The sequence below is a fragment of the Mandrillus leucophaeus genome, unplaced genomic scaffold (assembly GCF_000951045.1).
Source record: "Mandrillus leucophaeus isolate KB7577 unplaced genomic scaffold, Mleu.le_1.0 Scaffold238, whole genome shotgun sequence".
NCBI lineage: Eukaryota > Metazoa > Chordata > Mammalia > Primates > Cercopithecidae > Mandrillus > Mandrillus leucophaeus.
Window position 1 is genome coordinate 996,226 of NW_012102454.1, and position 24,332 is coordinate 1,020,557.

A 24,332-nucleotide genomic window follows, 5' to 3' on the forward strand; every position below is an offset into this window, starting at 1 on the left:
TGGTGTCTGCTCTCTCCTCTCTACCTCCTCATTCACAAGGTTTCCTCCCAGATTCCCAGGGAAAGGCCTTGGTAGGAGAGTACTTTGTCATGCTTTTATTTTAATGCTGAATTTACAGAAAAACCATATAATACCCTTCTGAATTTAGTCAATATATTCATACACAGAATTTTTGCAAGATTAAGTTTTACACTTTCCACCACTTGTTTGAACTTTTAACTTCATATTATCTAATTTAAAACAATTCTTTAACCCTAGGCAAGAATTCACATTTTTATGCCTCTTACAACCTTTTATTAAAACACATTTTACTGTTCCTACACACCTCACATGTAAATCTATTTCCAGTAATCTCAATTACATGTCATAATAGTAACCTGGTGGGAGGAGAATAAGCACTCCCACCACTGCTCTAGAACCAGCAGACCCTCCACCCAGACTAAGGCACAGGCACACACAGCTGCACTCACCAGCCCAGTGAGCACATGCTGCTTGTCCTCATCTGCCAATTTGCCATTGACACAGTTCTTCAGCTTTCTAGCATTGGACAATATTAATGAGGATGTTCAGTATTGTGCCACATAATCAACATATTCATCAGGGGTTCCCACCAGGAAGAAATCAACATCCTTTTTCACAACTGGCCAGATGTCACAATCTGGAACACAATGACACGTGGACAGGCCCTTAAGAGACACTCATCAGAGCCCACACATCCGTTTCCCTACATGTATGCTCAAAACTGCCCTTGGATGCCACCAAAGCCCCAGCATCTACATCCCCAGGCATTCACGACCTGGCACCTACTTGCACTGGAGATCAGGAGCACGGCAGTGAAGAGCAGCTCAAGAGAAGGAGCCAGCTTCATGGTGCCAGTGGCAGGTTTGTCAGGCCCCATTTAGGGCCCTTTTATACCTGTGCCAGGTCTCACAGTGGGGCAGGAAAAGGCCTGTGTCTTGCCATTTGCTGATTATCTCCCCCTACCCATAGATGTATAAGGAACTCCAATGTGCTGCTACATCCTCAGGGCTAAGACCAGGACCAACACAAAGTAGATGCTCTGTAAATGTCTGTTAGATGAACTGAAGGGACATCCCATTGCTCTGGAGTCTTTAAACTACACACTTCAAAAACTTATTTTGGTTTCTTATTTTTTTAAGACAGAGTCTCATTCTGTTGCTCAGGCTGGATTGCAGTGGTGCAATCAGAGCTCACTGCAGCCTCAACCTCTCAGGCTCAAGTCATCCATCTTAGCCTCCCAAGTAGCAGGGACCACAGGTATGCACAACCAAGCCTGGCTAACTTTTTTATTTTTAGTTTTTGTAGAGATGGGTTTTCCTCATCTTGCCCAGGCTCATCTCAAACTTCTGGACTGAAGCGATCCTCCCACCTCAGCCTTCCAAAGTGCTTGACTCTTTATCCAACTTGCCAGTCTGTGTCTTTCAATTGGAGCATTTAGACCATTTACATTTAAGGTTAATATTGTTATGTGTGAATTTGATCCTGTCATCATGATGCTAGCTGGTTATTTTGCACACTAGTTGATGCAGTTTCTTCATAGTGTCACTTGTCTTTATGTTTTGGTGTGTTTTTGCAGTGGCTGGTACCAGTTTTCTTTTTCATATTTAGTGCTTCCTTCAGGAGCTCTTGTAAGACAGGCCTGGTGGTGACAAAATTGCTCAGTATTTGCTTGTCTGCAAAGGATTTTATTTCTCCTTCACTTACGAAACTTAGTTTGGTTGGATATGAAATTCTGGATTGAAAATCCTTTTAAGAATATTGAATATTGGGCCTCACTCTCTTCTGTCTTGTAGGATTTTTGCAGAGAAAGCTGCTGTTAGTCTGATGGGCTTCCCTTTGTAGGTAATCTGACCTTTCTCTCTGGCTTCCCTTAACATTTTTTCTTTGTTTCAACCTTGGAGAATCTGACAATTATGTGTCTTGGGGTTGCACTTCTCAAGGAGTATTTAGTGGTGTTCTCTGTATTTCCTGAATTTGAATGTTGGCCTGTCTTGCTAAGTTGGGGAAGTTCTCCTGGATAATATCCTGAAGTGTGTTTTCCAACCGGTTCCATTCTCCCCATCACTTTCAGGGACCCCAATCAATTGTTCGTTTGGTCTTTTCACATAGCCCCATATTTCTTGGAGATTTTGTTCGTTCCTTCTCATTCTTTTTTCTCTAATCTTGTCTTCATGCTTTATTTCATTAAGTTGATCTTCAATCTCTGTTACCCTTTCTTCTGTTTGATTAATTCAGCTGTTGATACTTGTGTATGCTTAATGAAGTTCTCATGCTGTGTTTTTCAGTTCCATCAGGTCATTTATGTTCTTCTCTAAACTGGTTATTCTAGTTAGCAGTTCCTGTAACCTCTTGTCAAGGTTCTTACCTTCCTTGCATTGGGCTGGAACATGCTCTTTTATCTTAGAGGAGTTTGTTATTGCCCACTTTCTGAAACCTACTTCTGTCAATTCGTCAAACTCATTCTCTGTCCAGTTTTGTGCCCTTGCTGGAGAGGTGTTCCAATCATTTGGAGAAGAGGCATTCTGGTTTTTGGAATTTTCAGCAATTTTGTGCTGGTTTCTCCCCATCTTCGTGGATTTATCTACCTTTGATCTTTGAGGTTGATGACCTTCGGATGGGGTTTCTGTGTAGAGGGGGTCCTTTCTGTTGATGTTGATGTTATTGCATTCTGTTTGTTAGTTTTTTCTTTTAAAAGGCTCCTCTTCTGCAAGTCTGCTGCAGTACGCTGGAGGTCAGCCCCAGACCCTATTTTCCCGGGTATCACCAGCAGAGGCTGCAGAACAGAAAAAATTGCTGCCTGCTCCTTCCTCTGGAAGATTTGTCCAAGAGGAGCACCAGCCTGATGCTAGCTGGAGCTCTCCTGTATGGGGTGTCCGTCAACCCATTGGGAGGTTTCTCCCAGTCAAGAGGCATGGGGGTCAGGGACCCACTTGAGGAGGCAGTCCGTCCCTTAACAGAGCTCAAGCACTGTGTTGGGAGAACCTTCCTTGTCAGGATCCACTGCTCTCTTCAGAGGCAACAGGCAGGAATGTTTAAGTCCACTGAAGCTGTGCCCAAAGCTGCCCCTTCACCCAGGTGCTCTGTCCCAGGGAGATGGGAGTTTTATTTATAAGCCCCTGACTGGAGCTGCTGCCTTTCTTTCAGAGATGTCCCACCCAGTGAGGAGGAATCTAGTGAGGCAGTCTGATCACAGCTGCTTTTCCTCACTGTGTTTAGTTCCAGCCAGTCCTTAGCAGGGTCAGGAGAAACCCGCCTACTCAAGCCTCAGTAATGGCAGACGCCCCTCTCACCACCAAGCTGGATCATCCGAGGTCGACTTCAGACTGCTGTGTTGACAGTGAAAATTTCAAGCCAGTGTTTCTTAGCTTGCTGGGCTCCGTGGGAGTGGGACCCACCAAGTGAGACCTCTTGGCTCCCTGGCTTCAGCCCCCTTTCCAGGGGAGTGAATGGTTCTATCTCACTGGTGTTCCAGGTGCCACTAGGGTGTGAAAAACAAAACCCCTGCAGCTAGCTCAGTGTCTGCCCAAAAAGTTGCCCAGTTTTGTGCTTGAAACCCAGGGCCCTGGTGGTGTAGGCACATGAGGGTATCTCCTGGTCTGCAGATTGCAAAAACTGTGGGACAAGCATAGTATCTGGGCCAGATAGCACAGTCCCTCACAGCTTTCCCTGGTTGGGGGAGGGAGGTCCCCGGCCCCTTGCAGTTCCCAGGTGAGGTAATGCTCCACCCTGCTTCTGCTTGCCCTCCATGGGCTGCCCACTGCCTAACCAGTCCCAGTGAGATGAACAAGGTACCTCAGTTGGATATGCAGAAATCACCCATTTTCTGCATTGGTCTCGCTGGGAGCTGCAGACTGGAGCTGTTCCTATTTGGCCATCTTGCCAGATCCCTCCAATTAATGACTACTCTTTTAAACTCTAAAATTCTCATGAGGTACAAATATAAACAGAATTTAAATAAATGAAAATATTTAATGGGAATTTTCAATAGAATAAAGGTGCATTTTCTGCTAAAAATAGCAGTTTAATAACAATGAAAATACCAATAAGATTTTTAAAAATTGATAAATATTGTACATATTGTACATAGGAATGGGGTATACATAATATTGTTACATGCATAGAATGTTAATGATGAAGTAACAGTATTTGAGGTATCTATCTATCTATCTATCTATCTATCTATCTATCTATCTATCTCTTTTAAGAGATAAGGTCTTGCCTTGTCACCCAGACTGGAGTGCAGTGACACAATACTAGCTCACTGCAGCCTTGAGTTCCTAGGTTCAAGTGATCCTCCTGCCTCAGCCTCCTGAGTAGCTGGGACCCCAGGTGACAACCACCGTGCCCGGCTAATTTTTTCAGTTTTCTTGTAGAGACAAGATCTCACTCTGTTGCCCAGGCTGGTCTTGAACTCGGCCTCAATCAATTCTGCTGCCTTGACCTCCCAAAGTGCTGGGATTGTAGGTGTGAGCCACCATATCTGGCCTCTATCTCTATTAGCCCATTTTGCATCGCTATAAAGAAAGACCTGACACTGGGTAATTTGTAAAGAAAAGAGGTTTATTTGGCTCACAGTTCTTCAGGCTGTACAAGCATGGCACCAGCTTTTGCTCAGCTTCTAATGAGGCCTCAGGAAGCTCATATTCATGGCAGAAGGTAGAGCTGTAACAGGCATGTCACATGTAAGAGAGGGACCAAGAGCAGGGAGGTCCCCATCTCTTTTAATCAAACAGATCTCCTGTGAACACGTTACCACTGGGATGGGTCCAAAGCCATTCAAGAAGGATCCACCACCATGACTCCAACACCTCCACTAGGCTCCATTTCCAACACTGGGGATCACATTTCAACACGAGATTTGGAGGGGACACACATCCAAACTACATCACCATCATTTTGAGTATTTATTATTTTCATGTGTTGAGACAATTCAAATCCTTTTTTCTGGATACTTTAAAATATACAATACTTTATTGTTACCTAGTCATTCTACTCTGCCATCAAAGAATGAGCTTATATATTTTATCTAACTGTATGTTTGTACCTGTTAACCTAGCTCTCTTCATTCCCTCCCCTTCCCAGCCTCTGATAGCTATCATTATAATTTCTGCCTCCATGATCAACTCTTTTAGCTCCCACATGGAAGTGAGAATATGCAGTATTTGTCTTTCTGTGTCTGGCTTATTTCACTCAGCATAATGACCTCCATGTCATCAATGTTGCTGTGATTAAGATTTCATTCTTTTTATGGCCATATACTATTCCATTGTGTATATACACCACACCACATTTTCTTTATCCATTCATGTGTTGATGAATGCTTAGGTTGATTCCATATCTATGCTATTGTGAATAGTGCTGCAATGAACATGTGAATGCAGGTATCTCTTTGATACACTGATTAATATTCCTCTGGATAAATGTCCAGCAGGGGAATTGCTGGATCATGTGGTACTTCCATTTTTAGTTGTTTGGGTTTTTGAGAAATCACCATACTGTTTTCCCTAGTGGCTGCACTAATTTACATTTCAGGCAACAGTGTATAAGTGTTATCTTTTCTAAACATCCATATAGCATCTGTTATTTTTTTGTCTGTTTAGTAATAGCCATTCTAGCTGGGGTAAGATGATATCTCATTGCAGTTTTGATTTGCATTTCCTTGATAATTAGTGGTGTTGAGCATTTTCTTCATTCACCTGTTGGCCATTTGTATGCCACATTTTGAGAAATGTGTGTTCATGTCCTTAGCCCATTTTTTAAAGGGATTATTTGTCTCTTTGTTTTTTTAGTGTGGAGTCGTTTGAGTTCTTCTAATGAGATTTATTTTAAAGGAAAAGATGCACTTTATCCTTATAAAATTAATCTTCCATTTATCATGACCCAACAATCCCTCTCCTAAGTATTCACCCAAGAGAATGAAGATTTATGTTCACATAAAAAACCTGATCAGCAGCTGGGCGTACTGGCTCATGCCTGTAATCACTGCACTTTGGGAGGCCGAGGTGGGCGGATCACGAGGTCAGGAGTTCAAGACCAGCCTGTCCAATATGGTGGAACTCTGTCTCTACTAAAAATACAAAAATTACCTGGGCATGGTGGCACCCACCTGTAGTCCCAGCTACTCAGGAGGCTGAGTCAGAAGAGTCGCTTGAACCCGGGAGGCAGAGGTTGTAGTGAACTGAGATCACGCCACTGCACTCCAGTCTGGGCGACAGAGGGAGACTCCATCTCAAAAAAAACAAAAAAACAAAACAAAACAAAAAATCTGATCAGCAATATTTATAACACTTTTACTTAAATTTCAGTTTATTGAAACTGGAAACAACCCAAATGTTGTTCAACTGGTGGATGGATACACAAAGTGTGTTACACTCAAGCAACTGAATGCTATGAAGCCACAAGAGGAACAAACTATTGACACATGCAACAACATAGAAGAGTCTCACATGGATTAAGATGAATGAAAGAAACGAAACTCAAAATGCTACTATTGGATGGTTCATTTGAATGACATTCATATTATACTTAGAAAAATAAGCAAAAATAGCTGAGAAAGAATTTTAAAATAGCATATTAGGGACAAGAAGCCCTATGAAGTATTCTTTAAAACACACATATGCATGTGGGCATGCACCAATAAGTGAACTCTCAATGGAAAGACAGAAATAGATCTAAATCATCGAAATTTTGTGAAAAAAGGTAACTTGCTAATCAAGGCAATCTGGATGATTTTTTAAATAAAGTGGTGTTGAATCCATTGATTGAACATCTGAGGAAATTAAACAGTTAGCTCTACCTCTCACAGCCTACTTCAAAATTAACTTCAGATGTCCGAAATATTTCTATATTGAAAGAGTAAGAAAAAAAGTCTCATGAAACTCTTGGGAAAAAAAAAAAAAGAATACCTTTTAGAATCTCAGAAGAAAGAAGACCATTCCAAAGATTTTAAAACCCAAACTGATAAATTTGACTGCATAAAAAATGAAATATTATGCATGGCCAACTGCATCAAAAAAAGTTCAAAATGTCAGGAGAAAATGTGGTGAAGATATTTGCAAGTCATATTACAATTGGCTTATTTTCCTAGTATGTGTGGAGTCCCTCCCCAGCTCCTACAAATGATAAGAAAAAGACCAACATACTGGTGGGAAAAGGAGCAAACGTTCCTAGCAGAAAAGTTCAAAGAAAACAACACAAAAAGTGGCTTTGAAACGTATGTTAGCATTCCAGGTTTTGTGCTAGGTGGTAGGTTCATTAATAACTACTACATTATTAATAATCATTCAGTGAAGAAGTTTATCATAGGACATCATGAATGGAGGTTAATTCAGTAAGTCTCTGCACCATTAAAATATTTGTCCTGGGATGGCTTTTTGTCTCATCTATTGGACTGGCAGGGAGAAAATGTCTGACAATCAATGTGTCAGAATGTGGAGAAACAAGTGCTCACACACTCTGTTGCTGGTACCATAAACTAGGCAACCCCTTCCCTAAAGGTGATGCCAATATAGAGCCTGGAAGGGGGGCACAGCTCACACAGAGAGTGAAGGGGAAGGAGTGATGCAAAGTGAGGGGGCGGTGGACACAGAGGAAGAGTGGCAAGGAAGCTGAACTTGGTGGGAGGTGACAAAGGACAACAAAGGAAGTGATAAAGACTGTCCTGAAGTGATAAGTAGAGTACACAAATCAAAAAACTACAAGAGCTGGGCATGGTGGCTCACACCTGTAATGCCAGCACTTTGAGAGGTCAATGCAGGAGCACTGCTTGAGCCCAGCCCTTCAAGACCAGCCTGGGTAACATAGCAAGATTCCATGTCTACAAATTTTTTTTTTAATTAGCCAGTCTTGGTGGTGCACACCTGGGGTCCCAGTGACTCCAGAGACTAAGGTGGGAGAATCGCTTGAGCTCAGGAGTTCCAGGCTGCAGTGAGTTATGACTGCATCACTGCACTCCAGCCTGGGTGACAGACTGAGAACCTGTCTCTGGAAAACAAACAAATGAACAAATATATATTACAAGGAATGGCAAGGAGAGTTATGAAAAATGGTGGGAAATGAAACGGGAGGAGAGGAGTGGTGAAGATGCTGGGAAGTGACAAATCTTATATTCTAGAACTCTCTTTCCCTAGGGAAATTTTGAGTTCAGTCTTCATTGAATGATTAATAATGTAGTAGTCATTTATGAACCTACCACTTAGCACAAAACCTGGAATGCTAACATATGTTTCAAAACTCAAAACTCAATCTCAACCTTTCTTCAGGACACCACTCAAATGCTACATTATTAGCTTCTCTGGCCGTATCTCTTCTACCCACTTCCTGCCCTCCAATTGCCTCCCTCCTTTCCCTGCTTTCTCTGCTAACATGTTTGTATTTACTGAGCTATCTTGTTATTTCTCTGCCACTACCAAATGTAAGTTAGATAAGGGAAAAAAATTTAGTCATTAAAGAAACATCCTCCACTTAGAAATTATCAATAAATATTTGCATATATTGCCCCCCCCCCCACCAAAATCCACAGTTACTCCTGAAAGCCTTAATTTCATTATGTTCTTTGCCTACTCTGGCATGATATTTATTATAATAAATAATACTCTCCCCATGTTTGTAGTCAACAGAGTGTCATAAGACATCAAAACAAGACAAAAAGATTACTGTCTCTGGCCACAATGGTGTAACATGGGCCAGATTTACACTCCCACCTAGAACATCGAACACTCGACAAAATGATAATTTTCAGAAATTGGGTATCAGGGAGCACAGAAGAGTGATCTCTGGGAGAGGGAAACAGGGAACCATGTAATTGCCTCAGATTGCCTTCAGAGAATTTCCAGACTGCTGTGCAGGAAGGGGGAATCCCAGGGAAAATCAGCAGTCTCTGAGTTCCTGAGACAGAGTTAGGTGTCTATGGTGGCCAAGGTGGCTATATTTTCAGGACAGGAGACTACAGAGGAGAGAGCTGCACAGAGAGATCTTCAGGGTTCTGCAGAAAGTCCCTGTTAAGTCCTCACTGAATACTGCTGTTTACGCATGTGAGAAAATAGTCCAAGACTAGGGAACAACCAACTGAAAGGAGCAGGGGGAAGCAATGTCTGGAATTTACACAGGGCTGGAAATACTTTGTATTCCTAAAGCGAAAGAGGAATACCCTGGTTATTCATGGGGAGACAAGTAGATAACTGAGAAAAGTATTACATAAAATTCACCTTGCATATAGCTGCCTTGTGCCACCTAACAAAACTTGCAAAATGTTTCCAATGGGTTAAACTATTTCCAAATAACTGAGTAACAGAACAAAACTCAAGAATATTTGTAGAAATGCAGAGGTATCCAGCACCTAAAAAAATTTTAATTTCACAATATTTTGCATTGAAAAAATAATTACCAGAAATGTAATTACTTTAATTACTTAAATAATTACTTTGCATTTAATTATAATGCAAAATATTTCAATGCAAAAGCAGCAGAAAAGTATGACCTATTATCAGAACAATCAACCAGTATAAATAGACCCAGAAATGACACACATGGTAGAATTAGGAAACAAGTATATTAAAACAGTTATTAAAATTGTATGAAATATTCAAGAGAGTAAAGGAACACTTGACAAAACACAGATGTATTTTTAAGAAGATCCAAAAACATGTTTAGAAAAAAAAAAATATGTTTTGGGAGGAAGTAGGATAAAATAGTTGAAAAGAATCCTCCAGTGATCATTCTTTCCTTCCTAAACACCAAATTGAACAACTATCCATACAAGAAAGCCCCTTCATAATAACCGATGTGAAGTACCACTCTCATCATAAGACTCTTTTGATGATCCTTCCTAGTGCCCCTCTGGGTGCAACTTAGCTATTGTCTCAGAGAATGTGAAGAGCTACATTACCCAGAAGGATGTGCTTCATACCCAAATGACAGCCTGAGACAGGAGTGTTTCCTGCAGCCTGCATTGTCATGGGCTGGACTTTTGGTACTGGCAGGGTGAACTTTCATTTGTCACATGACCTGTCTACCCACACCACCCAGTGGGTGCAGGTGGCTCTTTGGGACCAAGCTAGGAAGGCCAGTAAGAAGGATAGGACCCATCTAGACAGTTTTGTAGGGCCTGGGAGAGAGTTCAGCTGAGTCTGAAATACTGATATAGTTGCTTCCCTCCTAGCACAGATGTGTTAACTATCCCCTAGTCTCATATTCTTGAACTCTCAACCACATGGCTGTGGTACACTGACATGGAAGATCGTGGCATCCTGGGATTCTTCAGGCCTTCTCTTCCTGCTAATAGGCTCACTCTCAATCCAGAGTCCTAAACTTACATCAAGTATTACAAGAAAACATTCCTCTTTCTGGAAATCAGTGGTATGTGGTGGGTAAGTATGAACTATAACTTCTTAGTACCCCCACCATTCATGTACAGTGGCATGTGCATATCCTCGGGAGAGCATGGCCTGCAGAATCTGGAAACATGTTCGGATCATGCTGTGCCCTATCTCAAGGCTGTGGCCTTGTGCAAGCTATCTTGCTACCTTTCACCTCCATTTTCCTAAAGAAAGTCTTAAAGGGGAAATATTAACCATCATTCAGTTGAGGTGAGAGTACCAAAGATGGCTAATGTGTGTGTTCCCAGTGCCCAGCACCATGCAGGGACCTTCTGGATGCTATTTCTAAAGAGATACAGTCCTAGAAATCTGTCCTCTATTCCATCTTCCTTTGCTCACTGCTCTCCTGCCAACCTGTCCTGATCATTCCAAACTCTTTCCCACTTCTCAGTTTTTCCCTCTGCCTGGGACACTGAGTCCAGATCTCCGCAGTGCCTCTCCCTCTCCTCTCCTCCTTGCATCCTTCCCTGTTCTGCTCCAATGTCACCTACTAGGAGAATTTTTTTTTTTTTTTTGGCCTTGCTGGTTCTAGGTTAAGTATTTCCCATCTTCTGGAATCTTTGCGCAGGGAACGTGGCACACTTACAAAAGTAGAGATCAGGACTTGGTTGGGTGTGCCAGGGTGGTGTGTAAGCAAAGAGGCAAAATAACAATAAGTACATTTATTGAGCTCTGAGGGTAACTTAGGTAGCACTTCATTTAATCATAATTTCCTCAGAGTTAGTTTCTATTATTCCTGCTTTACAGAAAAGGAACCTGAGATTTGGAAAACTTGTTACCTTCTCAGGGTCACACAACTCTTGGCAGAAACTCACAACCTGAACCTTGATCCCTTGAGCCTATGTTCTTTCTTCTTCACCACCATTCCTCCTCAGTGGGCTGAGGAAGCCTAGGGTGACACCTGACAAAAATTTTCTTTGACCAAACTCTACCCAGGCCCCTCTGAGCCTTCTTGAATAGGCCTGTCAACTGTGGCCTATTAAGACTTGAACAACACTAACACTTTCTAATGACGCCTGAAAAACTAAAGGCTGTCCAAAGAATTTCTTCTAGTCAACACCTGAAGATAAGGCCCCTGTGTCCCAGGCTCTGTGGCAGGATAGGAGCCTAACTCAAAGTACCAGCAGCAAAGCCAGATAGACTGCACACAGACCAGCCCCCTCCCTTCCTGTGTTTTGTAATTTTTCACTTTTCTGAGTCCACTGAACCCCTCCTCACCACACCCAATTTCTTCACCTTCCCTTTAACGTACTCATTCACCTTTGTACAAATCAAAACTGAGTTCGCTTCATGCCAAATTCCTTTCCCCATTGCAATAGTTATCAATCAGTCTGTTCTCACCACTGTCATTAATGTCCAGCTTTGTTCATCTTTGACACACCTACTGAGCTTTGCAAGGTAGGCACGCCTCCATTGGCATTAGGTAAGTGTGGTAATAAATGGGGTATGGGACACATTCTAGGCAGAAGAAACGGCATGACCAAAGGAAATGTTTTCTGTTCAAGTAGGCAAGAGAGCCTGTATGGTTGCCAAGAGAAATCCCTGTCTTCTGAGATCTGTCCTAGGAGGGCAATATTGTGTGGTCTTTTACTGAATGTTCAAATGTAACCTATATTCCTAAGATGTGTGACTCTGAGAGAGACTCAGGTCACTAGCATGAAGATGATGACCATATTTACCTTACAGTATGTGGGAAGATTATTAAAAGCAGGAAAAACACAGCAACAAACTTCCATGCAGAGGCACTTTGTTGCTTGCTTTATAAATCTTTTAATTCTCACAACCACCTGGTAAGATGGGAAATATTTTTGTTTTGATGGAGAAATTGGGAAATGAAGTGACTTCCCCAAATTTATAGATTAAGTGACAGTCCCAATAGGCTGAATTCACACCTAGCAATTTATGTCCAGAGCTGAAAGCATTTGTCTGAATGCAGCACACAAAGCAAACATAAGGTGCAGTTGTTGCTATTAACGGTATTGTATTATGATCATTATAATTTTTCCCTATTTGATGCCAGAGTGCTTATACTCTGCACCATACAGCATTGTCATTGTCTTGTATCTTGCATCAATTACTTCTGCATATAAAGCTGTTTTCCTCTAACACAACTGCAATTTGTTTAAAGACTGACTCCCCGTCAGCAGCAAAGAATTAAGCTCCCAGGAAGTACTCAGTGATATGTGCCTTGCTTCTTTCTAGGTGTTTATCAACAACTGAGCTCTAATCACATCTGACTGGCCCAAGGCTAACAAGGAAACTCTGACTTTCCAGGCATTGGTGACCTTCATTGACAGGCTGTAACTTCAATTCAGAAGAGTGAAGGCAGTGGCACCCAGCCCATGGGACGCTGTACTCACAGATGCTGCTGAAGACCTGTAGTGTTCTGGTCTCAGTGGGTAAAACCTCCCCTTTCCTCCATGTGGAAGCCTGATGCCTCCTTCACTCAGCCCATTTCCCAACTCTGTAGGGCACCCTCCTTCCTTCTCACAGACCTGTTGAATTCTCATCTTATCTCCTACCTGGTCTCTTTGTTTCTCCTCAGGTTATTTTAGGCAAGAAACATTCCCTCAAAATGGCTCAGATACTAAAGGATTTGTTGGAAGGAAATGGGGGTGTTTTGTAAGAGCTCTCCCCCAAAAATGTGAAACAGTAAACAGATAAGAACAACAAGTGATTAGATGTGACATCTGAGACCAGAATGATGAAGCAACCATGAGGAGATGATGAAGATGAAATCAATAGCTAATCCTTATTGAACGCTATTGAGAGGCCAGACATTGTTGTAAACATTGTGCAGCAATTAACTCATTTAATTTTCACAATGCTGTGAAATAGCTTTATTACCATTTTACAGATGGAGAAACTGAGACATGACACAGTGAAGAAGTTGGTCCAAGGTCACACAAAGCCAGTATACATGCAACTTGGATTTAAACCCAGGTAACAAGACTCCAAAGCTTAACGCTCTTCACACACACACATACCTCGGAGTTCTTAAAGAGTATGAAGTGTTTCTTATCTATTAGGTCCACAGAAGATACTCAAGGAATGGTTAATAGGTATGACTGAGGAAATAATATGTTGTCAGTGACATCATAACATTATTATTATATTCTGGACAGTGTTAGTGGCCCCTAAGAATGTGTGAAAAATGCAAATTCAAATCAACTCATACAGGAACTCTAGGATTGAGGCTTAGCAATCTGTGCTTTAACAAGTCCTTCCAGTGATTTTGACACACCACTAGAGCCCAGAACTACTGGATTCCTATACCCCATCCCTGTGTAATACACATGAGTGATGCTCAGTAAATTTTCTTGAAATGTATTTAATTAAGCCTACTGGAAATGGACTCTGAATAATCCTCACCAAAATACTGCTATTCTTAGTATAAAGAGCAGGCCATTTTTCTCGAAGTTTGCTAGTCTCCCACTAAAGACTATACTAAGGCTAATCTTAGTGAAATTTTTTTGCCAAAAACAGTCACAGAGAAAGACTTCATGATATACAAAATGATCTTATTAGATACCAAACTTTTATTAACACCATTTTATTTCTTTTGCAGCTTTAATTTTTAACATTATAAAATTTACTGGCTCTTCTGGGTGACTAAATATCTTCATATGCCCACTAGCTAAAAAGAATTTCTAAGTAGAACTCAACTGAAACTGCAAGCTACTGCTCTAAGAAAGGCATACTTAATTATGTTTATTTGCTCTCCTATAGAATCCTGTTTACAAATAGCACCACTGCAGATTTACATGTAATTTCTAAATCCTTCAGGTTGCTCTACCATTCATCTTCTGATGTCTAGCAAGATAAACACTCTTAGTGAACACTTTGCTACATCTCTTATACGATGAGATTTCTCTCCAGTTTATTTCCTGTAGAATAAGGGATGCACTTGGAACTGAAGAATTCCTTCAATTTCTAAATTTTCCACATTCATACAACTTTTTTCCTGTAGGAGTTTGTAGGAGATTCCTATTGCTTATAGTCTTTCCCACATTTGCTACACGTACACAGTTTTTTCCTAGTGTGAGTATACTTATGTCAATTAAGGGATTAATACTGACAAAGGCTTTCCCACATTTATTGACTTCATATGATTTCTCTACAGTATAAACTCTGATAAATAAAAATGTCTGCATCATTGCTAAAAGTCTCCCATATTCACCACATTCATACAACTTTTCCCCAGTATAAATTTTTTCTGATGTTAAATAAGGGAGGATCTATGAAGTTTACCATGATAAACACTGCTTCAAATAGTTTCTCTTCTGTAAGATTTCTTACATGTATAGTGATTCATATGATCTAAAGGCTTTTCCACACTTACCATATTATTGGGTTTCTCTCCATTATGTACTCTTTGATGGGCAGTAAGATTTGAGCCTTTGCTAAAAGCTTTTCCACACTCATTACATTTATATGGCTTTTCTCCAGTATGAATTCTGATGCATAAACTCTGTATAAATTAATTATAGTGAAATTTATTGATGTAGTTCAATAAGGTTTGAACTACAGCTGAAGGTCTTCCCACATTTAATACATTCGTAAGGTTTCTCTCCAGTATGAATTCTGTGATGTTGAAGCAGGGATGACCTATGACTGAAGGTTTTCCCACATATACTGCATTCATGGGGTTTCAATCTAATGTGATTTCTCAAATGCACATTCAGTGATTCAAGCTGGTTGAAGGATTTCCTGCATTTCTAAACTTCAAAAGGATTTTCTTCAGTATGAATACTCTGATGTTGAACAAGAAATGACAGGCTACTAAAGACTTTGAGACATTTGTTGCATTCAAACTTTTTCTTTACACTGTGAATTCTTTGATGTTGAGTAAGGTGTGAGCTACAGCAGAAAGCTTTCCCACATTCTCTACATTCATAAGGTTTCTCTCCAGTATGGCTTTTCTGATGATGAATGAGAGATGAACTATGAATGAAGGCCTTTCCACATATACGACACTCATAGCGTTTTTCTTGAGTATGAATTCTTAGATGCTGAATGAGAAGGGACACACGACTAAAAGACTTTCCACAATTCATACATTCGTATGGTTTCTCTCCAGTGTGAGTGCTCTGATGGTTAGTAAGTGATGAGCCATGGCTAAAGGCCTTCCCACATTCAACACATTTGTAAGGTTTCTCTCCACTATGACTTATCTGATGCCGTGTAAGGGATGAGCCATGGCTAAAAGTCTTCCCACATTCACGACATTCATAGGGCTTCTCTCCTGTATGAATTCTCCAATGGCGATTGAGAATTGACTGTTTGCCAAAGGCTTTCCCACATTCACTGCATGTATAGATTTTAGCTCTATTACAAGTCTGGGGAAGGATAAGAGATTTGCTCTGGTTGAAGGCTGCCCCACTTTTATTAGAATTCAAAAGCTTCTTTCCACCATTGATTCTCTCATTTTTTATAACTGACTTTTGTGATACATTCTTCTTTAATATATCATATTTGTGTGAATTCCCTTCAGCAGAATTGTTTTGTGGTTCGGAAAGAGTAGACTTTGAATGAAAGGTGCTTCTAAATTTGTTGCATTCTATATATTCCAAATTCTTACTAGAATTTGAAAATTCAAAACGTCGTTTTACAACTTTTTCTATTGTTACTGTTTGGGGTGAATCTTCATCGTAAATATCCTTCTTTGTTGATAATTCCTTGTTTTCCCATCTTGATTCCCAATCTGAAATATATCAAGAAAGCAAAGCACTGCTTTTTTTTTTTTTTTTCCACTTCTTGAAAAAAACTTCTACAGTGGAATTAGGAGAAATGGATAAGAAATGAAGCCCCCAGAAAACACACAGCTCTGACAACTCAAAATATTTCAGTGACTTCTGAACAATGCTCAAATAGAGCAGAGAATAGAAAGTTCACAGAAGTAGGAACAGAGTGCAATAAAGGAAATGGGTAAACTATACAAAATGGATAAAATAGTATTGAAAAAAAGGAAACTATCAGAAATAAGATGTAGAAGGCATTCTGGATTACAAATCATCTTTTTGTGCCTATATTCATGTGGGAAAGACTGCATTTTTTCTCATAGCCTTTTTCTCCAACCTTCCATTAATCTCAATTTGCTGCTGGATTATCAAGCTTAAAATACAGAATTGATACCACTATATTAAACAATTGCAGTAAAAACAAAGTAATCTAAATGTTCTTTATAGCTGACAAAGATTTAGGCTTTCTGAGGTTATGAAGAAACTGTGTGAATCATATTATTTCTTGAACATTAAAAAATATTATTCCTAAAAACATATTTATATGTCCCTTACTTCCTCTAATATGTTCATATTTCATCTACAAATTTAGAAAAGTGATTTTCCATCTAATTGACAGTTTTTCTTAGCTTAAAACTATTAGTATATTTTGCTTAAGTAGAACTAAGAAAGAATAAATTGTCTTACTTTGTCATGAATATAGTAACAATTTGAATTATCTCTAACCTTGATTAGATGACATAAGTGATACAGACAATAATTTTAGAGGGAGAAGCAATTGTTTTGAAAATATAAGCTAAATATCCCTCAATTTTTCATTTCTATTTGAGACCTCTGAAGACAGTATCCATAAAATGCCTCCACACTCACTATAAACATCTTTTAACAAAAACTTCCTTAGTCTCGTTCACCATGACTCACCTGGAATCACACCTTTTGAGAGTTTTTTCTCCACCATCCAGGGCTCTTTTCCATCCTCCAATAACATGATCACATATGGCTTAGTTACGGAAAGACCTGCTTACAGGAAGAAAATAGAATTGTTTAAGCTGTGGTCCTCTATTATGAGAGGCCATCACAAGAGGGACCACAAGAAGGGATGAAGGGTGTTCATTGAAATGGAAAGATAAGCTTCAGGCAGGGCACAACAGAGCTGCAAATATCCTTGGGAACATGCTACAGAAATTCAGCCATTTACTTAGGAGGCTCTCCAGCAATTCAGAGTGGCAAAAGAAAGGTGTCCCCTATTGGAGTGGAAGGGGTGATATCCTTACCTACAGAGACCAGGTTCTCATAATTCTGGACCATCACATCCTTGTATAAGTCCCTCTGAGCAGAATCTAGCCATGCCCACTCTTCATGAGAGAAGTCTATAGCCACATCACTAAATGTCACCTGAAATAGCAAATATATTTAAGCTCAGTCATAGCCCAGGCCTCTTCTGTCACTGAAGAAGGGGTAAAATCAGCCTGCTTGTGGAAGAAATGAAACAAGATTCAGGAGTTGTGACAATGATTGGGAATGTAATCTCAGTTAAGTAATAACAGGACAGTTATGTAGTTGGAATTAACATACAATAAAGGGGACAGTTATGTAGTTCGAATTTTTACACAATAAGAATGAGAGACAAATATGATAGCTTCACTTCAGTAGAGTTAATTTTGTTAAAAGTTTAGAATTATATGAATTTTTAAAAAGCAACATTTGACATTTGACAGCACAGAGTCAAGTATTTAGTTATATCTTTTAAAGCTTAAGTGCTAGTAATTAAAAATAAGTAATTAAAATAAGTAATTAAAAATAAGGCTAAAGTGATTGTCTCTCAAATGGGATACTCAGGAAGATTCACTAAAGCTCACAAAAAATGGGTTCAGAAAAAAAGACATCTTTATATTAAAGACTGATAAGACATATGGTTTGATTGTATTCCCTAAAAAAGCATATATTGAACTTAATCGCCATTCTAATAGTATTGAGAGGTGAGACCTTTAGGAGATGATTGGCCTTGAGGACTCTGTCCTCATGAATGGATTAATGTCATCATTAGGGGAGAGGGTTCCTTATTTTAAAAAATGAGTTCAGGCCCCTCTTTGCCTCTCTCTCTTCTCTTTGCCCATCCACCATAAAATGACACAGCAAGAAGGCCTTTGCCAGATGTCTGCCCCTTAGTCTTGGACTTCCCAGGCACCAAAACCATGAGAAGTCAATTTTCATTATTTATAAACTACTCAGTCTGGGGTATTCTGTTACAGCAGCACAAATAGACTAAAATATACACATAACTGATTCATAAACAAAAAAGAAAAATATATTTATGGTGTATACTTAAACTGAGTACTGACAAACATTTAATAATTGAAATATGAGACTCCTGGGTGAAAAGACTGAAGATGTCATAGATCAGGGGTCTACCGCCTGGTCACGGACTGGTACTCATCTGTGGCTTTTAGGAATGGGGCAACACAGCAGGAGGTAAGTGGCAGGGAAGTGAGCATTACCACCGGAGCTCCGCCTGCTGTCAGATCAGCTCTGGCATAGATTCTTACAGGAGCGCAATCTCTACTGTGAACTGCGCACGCAAGGGATCGAGGTTGCACGCTCCTTATGTGAATCTAACTAACGCCTGATGATCTGATGTAGAACAGTTTCGTCCCCAAACCACCACCTCCACCACCTCCCACTTTCATGGAAAAATTGTTTTCCACAAAACTGATCCCTGGTGTCAAAAAGGTTGAGGACTTCTGCCATAGACAGTCCTTAAATAGGACCTGGAAGTAACAGGAAAAAACAAAAGAGCACATTTCAAAGAAAATATTCTAAAAAAAATGCTCACAGATGTACTTAGAAATTCTTCTCAATAGTACTCATTTCACAGTATTATTTAAAATAGTAAAACTTTAGAAGCTTAAATATTCAATAGTAGCTTATTGGCTACTCAAATTACAATATGTGCAAAAAGTACATCCATTTAATACAGCATTATTACTGTCTGTGATTTGTAAAACAGACTGCTCTACTGTGGTTATTTTTTAGCTCTGAGAGTTCATTCAGTATTGTAGCACTTTATTTGGATATTTTGCATGCATGTTCACAAGTGACATGGGTCTTTGGTTTTAAAGCCAGAATTTACTTTTCTCAGGTTTGGGGAAAACAATTAAAATTCAAACCTCCTTCCAATGGCAGAAAATCCTCTCCACAAATGTAGAAACAAAAAGAAAACGGTTTTATTACTGAATAAGCATTAAATCAGACCTTGAGGCACTTCACAAGCAATCCACTATTGAGATTAAAAGAACAGGAAGAAATCTCATCTTTTTATATAGGCAAGCAGATACAATCCAACACATATGTTTTCCAAATAAACAATAACTTATCCTCAAGTAAGATTTGACAGTTCAATTTGCTACACAAAATTTATTCTAAATTCATCTGTTAATTGGAGTTGCCACTGTGTTAGTTGCCTATATCCCAAATAAAAATAACATTTCTCATATCTTTGACAAACCGGTCATTACAACTTAGAGCCAGGATGCTTCTTTCTTCCCCTTCAGTTGCCCGGGCAGCTTGAGATGTTCACTCATCTGAGCCCCCAAAGAACATAGGATATCTATGCTAGCACTTATTTAAATTTCTTATGCTTTCTTACTTTTCTACCAGTGCTGCAATCTTCAACACAGGAGCCACTAGCCAACTTGGCTACAATATTTAAATTAATTAAAATGTAAAAATAAAATAATTAAATAAAATTTAAAATTCATTTCCTCTGTTGCTTAAGCCAAAATTCAAGTACTCAACAGTCACACAGGGCTGGTGGCTACTGTACTGACTAGTACACATGCAGAACACTTCCACCACTGCAGAAAGTTCTCTTAGACAATACTGCACTAGATCATGAAGTTCTGTGTGTCAGTGTACACTGAAATCCATGCACAACTTTTCCTAACAGGTACTTCATAAGTGTTTAGAAGATGAATCAATGAATGGTTTTGGTATTAGCTCACTTTAGCCTTTCCTTTTTTTTTTTTTTTTTTTTTAAGAGACAGGTTCTTGCCCTGTCACCAAGCTGGAGTGCAGTGACATAATCATAGCTCACTACAGCCTCACACCACAGGGCTCAAGAAATCTTCCCACCTCATCAGCCTCCCAAGTAGCTGGGACAACAGGCATGCACCACTATGCCAGTTTTTCAGTTCTAATTATCTAATTATTCCAGGAAAACAGACTTCACCCAACATGTACATCTGCTACTTACATCCCCTCCTGTGCAAGCTTCACCTTCCATGCCATGATTCTGCCCCACCAGTTCTTCATTACTCATCTTATTCACCCAACAATTACTAATCTATTTGGTGCCAGGTAACACTCTGGGTACTGAAGCTATAGCAGTCAACAAAAAAGAAAAAACATTCCTCCCACCAGGAACAGACAATGAGCAGGTACATATACTGAACATACAGTACATCAGCTAGTGAGTGACACGCGCCGTGGAAAACAAAGCAGTGATGGAGGAGAGGAAGTGCTGGTCAAGGGAAGGTGACTGCAATTGCAAATAGGCGTTCAGGGAAGCTTTTCTGAGAAAGTAACCACGGAACAAATACATGAAGGAGATAAGGATGCAAGCTTATGCATATGTAGGGGAAGAATATTCCACGTGGATGGCACAGCAACTGGTGACAGTGGCTAGAGCTCAAAGGAATGAGAAGGCAGAGAAGGAAGGTGGGATCAGAGAGGTAATGGCCTAATTGTACAAATAGGTCACTGCAGAAGTGACTCAGTTAGAGCCACTGAAAAATTTTAGGTTGAAGAATGACAGGAATTTATATAACAATAGGATCACAGTAACAGTTGTACTGAGAATAGATTGATGCGGGTTAAGGGCAGATGCTGGGAATACAGCTAGGAGGCTACCCCAATAATCCAGGTGGCTCAGACTGGTGGTAGGGGTGCTGGTGGTGATGGGCTAGCTAATGGTTAGATGCTGTACACGGTGTATCGTTTAGATCCAACTAGAGGACCAGAATATTAGTTACAAGTCAAAAGGAAGAATCAAGGATGACTCCAAACATCTCTTCACTTGAGACCACATGGTACAGTTTTGACAACCATAAACCAAATAACCTTACATTCCAAAGTTGCATTGTGAATTACAGTTTAAAAATTTTGGCAATCTAGAAAGTCTTCTAGCAGAAAACTGTAGAAAAGAGGAACACTGGGTGAAGAGAGCAATACCTTGGTGTTCTCTTGTGGGCTCCATCCTTCCTATAGTGAAAGGAACCATAGATCCAGTCCCTTAAATGGACTTGATTAGGTGGGAACAGGCAGAAGCAAAGCAAACACACAGAGGCCTCATGAAGTGTTTCAGGAAGACTTGGGGACACACCGACTTACCTGAGCCATTATTCTGCAATTTCCAGTAGCCAATAGAGTCCCCTTTCCAGGCTCTTATCTTACAGATGGGCAGTGTCCTGAGGGCACAGAAGGACAGGAAACAGTAGTCACGAAAAATAAAGCTGGCACCTGTGACACACCATAATGGAAAGGCACACTGGTAATCACTCTCCGGGGCGCCAGTGTCTCCCTGGGAACTAACAGGGTGTTTCTCTGCAAGGGCTAACCGTTTACCAGGTGCCACCTGCGGGGAAAATCAGTTATTCTGTATATAAAAGACTGATAAAACAACAGTAATAACTATCAGCTTGTTCAGTCTTCACCACTTTGCACGGTGGACATTCACATTATTCCAGATTTCTTTTTTCTTTTTGTCTCTTTTTTTTGAGACGGAGTCCCGTTCTGTCGCCCAGGCTGGAGTACAATGGAGCGACCTCGGCTCACTGCAACCTCCGCTTCCCAGGTTCAAGCGATTCTCCTGCCTCAGCCTCCCGAAGAGCTGGGATTACACACACGTGCCACCACGCCCAGCTAAATTTTTTTTTTTTTTTTTTTTTTTTTTGTATTTTTAGTAGAGACGGGGTTTCGCCATGTTGGCCAGGCTGGTGCGGTGGCTTACGCCTTTAATTCCAACACTTTGGGAGGCGGAGGCAGGCGGATCGTTTGAGGTCAGGAGTTCTAAACCGTATTTTTTTTTTTTAAATGAAGACAAAACTGAAATTCCGAGATACAGAACCTATTTGTTCAAGGTTACACAACTGAAAGCGCCGGCTTGATGACAACATAACCCCAAAACAACTGCGGCTGGCGTCTGCTCTCGCACCCACTTCGCTCTCACAACAGTGCCAAGAGGTCGGCGCCGTCATCACCCCGCGTTTACACAACTCGACACGAAAGGCAGGAAATGCCAAAGCCCGGGCCGGTGTCAAACCGCGGGGCGGACGCAAGGCCTGAGCCCCGCCGTTGTCCCCGGGACCCACACTTGCCGGAGTCCTCAGCAGGGCCTCACCGTCCCCGCAGGCGCCCGGAGCTCGCGTCTCCGCAGACCTGACGCGCCGCGTAGCTGGTGAGCAGGTAACGGCCGCCGACCTCCGGGAACGACACTGCCCCAAACCGTTCCTTACCTTGGAATCTGCCTCCAGCCCTGAGGTTATCGCGGGACTGACCTCGTGCACCCACGGCCGAACCACATTTCCCAGAATCCTCCGCGTGCGGGACACCTGTCCCCGGTGCCGCGAACCGCCGGCACCGGAAGACCACACTTCCCAAGGGTCTGTGCGGCTGCGCGGACCTTGTGCGCAGCGGGTAAACCGGTCACGGCTTCGTAAGAAGCTAAACCGCCTGGGGCTGTCGAGCCAGAGCCGGCGAGCTAGGACCACGCGCAGTGTCCTGGGGCACACAGTCGTCCTCTGGTGAACGATACACCTCGGAACCAAGGGACACCCTCTACTTGTAAGGGTCATGGCGCCTGGACCAAGAAATTACATTTCCCTGAAAACTCTGCAGCCGCGCCGAGGTCTTCCGGGTCATTCCTGCGCTCACACAAACGTTTCCCTCAGGGACGTGGGCAGCCCTTGCTGGTACCGCGGAAGTGCTCGCCTTTGCTAGCAAGGGGGCCCCTCTCATCCCAAAGCCTGCTGCTATGCAGTTCATCTTCAGAGCTCTTTTTGTTTTTTTTGGCCCTCATATGCCCAAGACGATAGCTCACAAAACGCCCTGTGACCCGACTATCACGACTGTAGTTGCCAAGGACATTTCCTGGAAATGCAAGGGGACACGTATCTGTGACACCAATGACCGTTCTGACGCGCGTTACGCCCCCTGGAATTACTTAGAAATACTAAATTTGAGTGAGCGCTGGGAGGACGGAAACCATCCTGGGAGGAGTCACTCCCTCCGCAGCCATCAGCGCCTTGACACCCCCTCTCCCCAGAAGTGCTTCTGAGGCCCTGACCTTGCCCGGCCCACCCAGAGGGGCAATGAACCTCTCTGTATGCAAGCCAGAGCAGTCTACTCTTTATGTGTATTTGGGTTGTTTACTTTCTTTTTAACACTTAAATGTCAATTGACTTCACTTATTTTTAAAATGATAAATAGTGTGGTTGTAGACTTTTTTGTACTTAGTAAGTACTCACCTGCATGATCTTCGTGAAGTGGTGCTTGTTACCAGCAAGGGGTCCCGGTCCAGACCCCAAGAGAGGGTTCTTAGATCTCACACAAGAAAAATCCACGGGAGTCCACAGTGCAAAGACAAAGCAAGTGTATTAAGAAAGTAAAGAAACAAAAGAATGGGTACTCCACTGTTGGAGCAGCAGCTTGGGCTGCTGGACTAAGGATACTTGTAGTTATTGCTTGATGATATGCTAAGCAAGGGGTGGATTATTCATGAGTTTTCCAGGAAAGAGGTGGGCAATTTCCCGGAGCTGAGGGCTTCCTCACTTTTTAAATCATGCAGGGTAACTTCTGAACCTTACTATGGCATTTGTAAATTGTCATGGCACTGGTGAGAGTGTCTCTTAGCATGCTAATGCATATAATTAGCATATAACTGAGAGGTGAAGGCAGCTGGGCTTCTGGGTCAGGTGGGGACTTGGAGAACTGTTCTGTCTAGCTGAAGGATTGTAAATGCACCAATCAGCGCTCTGTGTCTAGCTAAAGGTTTGTAAACATACCAATCAGCACTCTGTAAAAATGCACCAATCAGAGCTCTGTGTCTAGGGATGAAGCCCACTTGATCATGGTGTAAAAGCTTTTTGATATGCTGCTGGATTCGGTTTGCCAGTATTTTATTGAGGATTTTTGCATC

At 41.3% G+C, this 24,332-nt stretch overlaps 2 protein-coding genes and 1 pseudogene across 3 annotated transcripts in view; all 3 read right to left on the reverse strand.

The window, feature by feature from the left end:
- ZNF181 (zinc finger protein 181) overlaps positions 1–22,692 on the reverse strand; it is a 43,059-nt gene extending 20,367 nt beyond the window's left edge. The window contains exons 1-2 of the mRNA XM_011982299.1: positions 22,513–22,692; positions 21,527–21,603 (exon numbers count right to left, since the gene is read on the reverse strand). Coding sequence (XP_011837689.1) covers positions 21,527–21,535 — 9 coding nt within the window. The 5' untranslated portion in view covers positions 21,536–21,603; positions 22,513–22,692. The remainder of the gene's footprint in view (positions 1–21,526; positions 21,604–22,512) is intronic.
- On the reverse strand, positions 13,898–16,108 carry LOC105541344 (annotated as a pseudogene). The gene is made up of 2 exons (XR_001006331.1): positions 14,897–16,108; positions 13,898–14,856 (listed from the first exon to the last, which is right to left on the reverse strand). The product of XR_001006331.1 is annotated as a zinc finger protein 181 pseudogene (transcript).
- Positions 16,106–22,702, reverse strand: LOC105541329 (zinc finger protein 302-like). The gene is given in 6 exon segments (XM_011982293.1): positions 16,106–16,237; positions 16,239–16,330; positions 17,072–17,155; positions 17,413–17,533; positions 21,527–21,603; positions 22,513–22,702. Coding segments are annotated over 5 exon segments (432 nt in total). The 5' UTR covers positions 21,536–21,603; positions 22,513–22,702; the 3' UTR covers positions 16,106–16,111.
- Between the last annotated feature and the right edge of the window lie 1,630 nt (positions 22,703–24,332).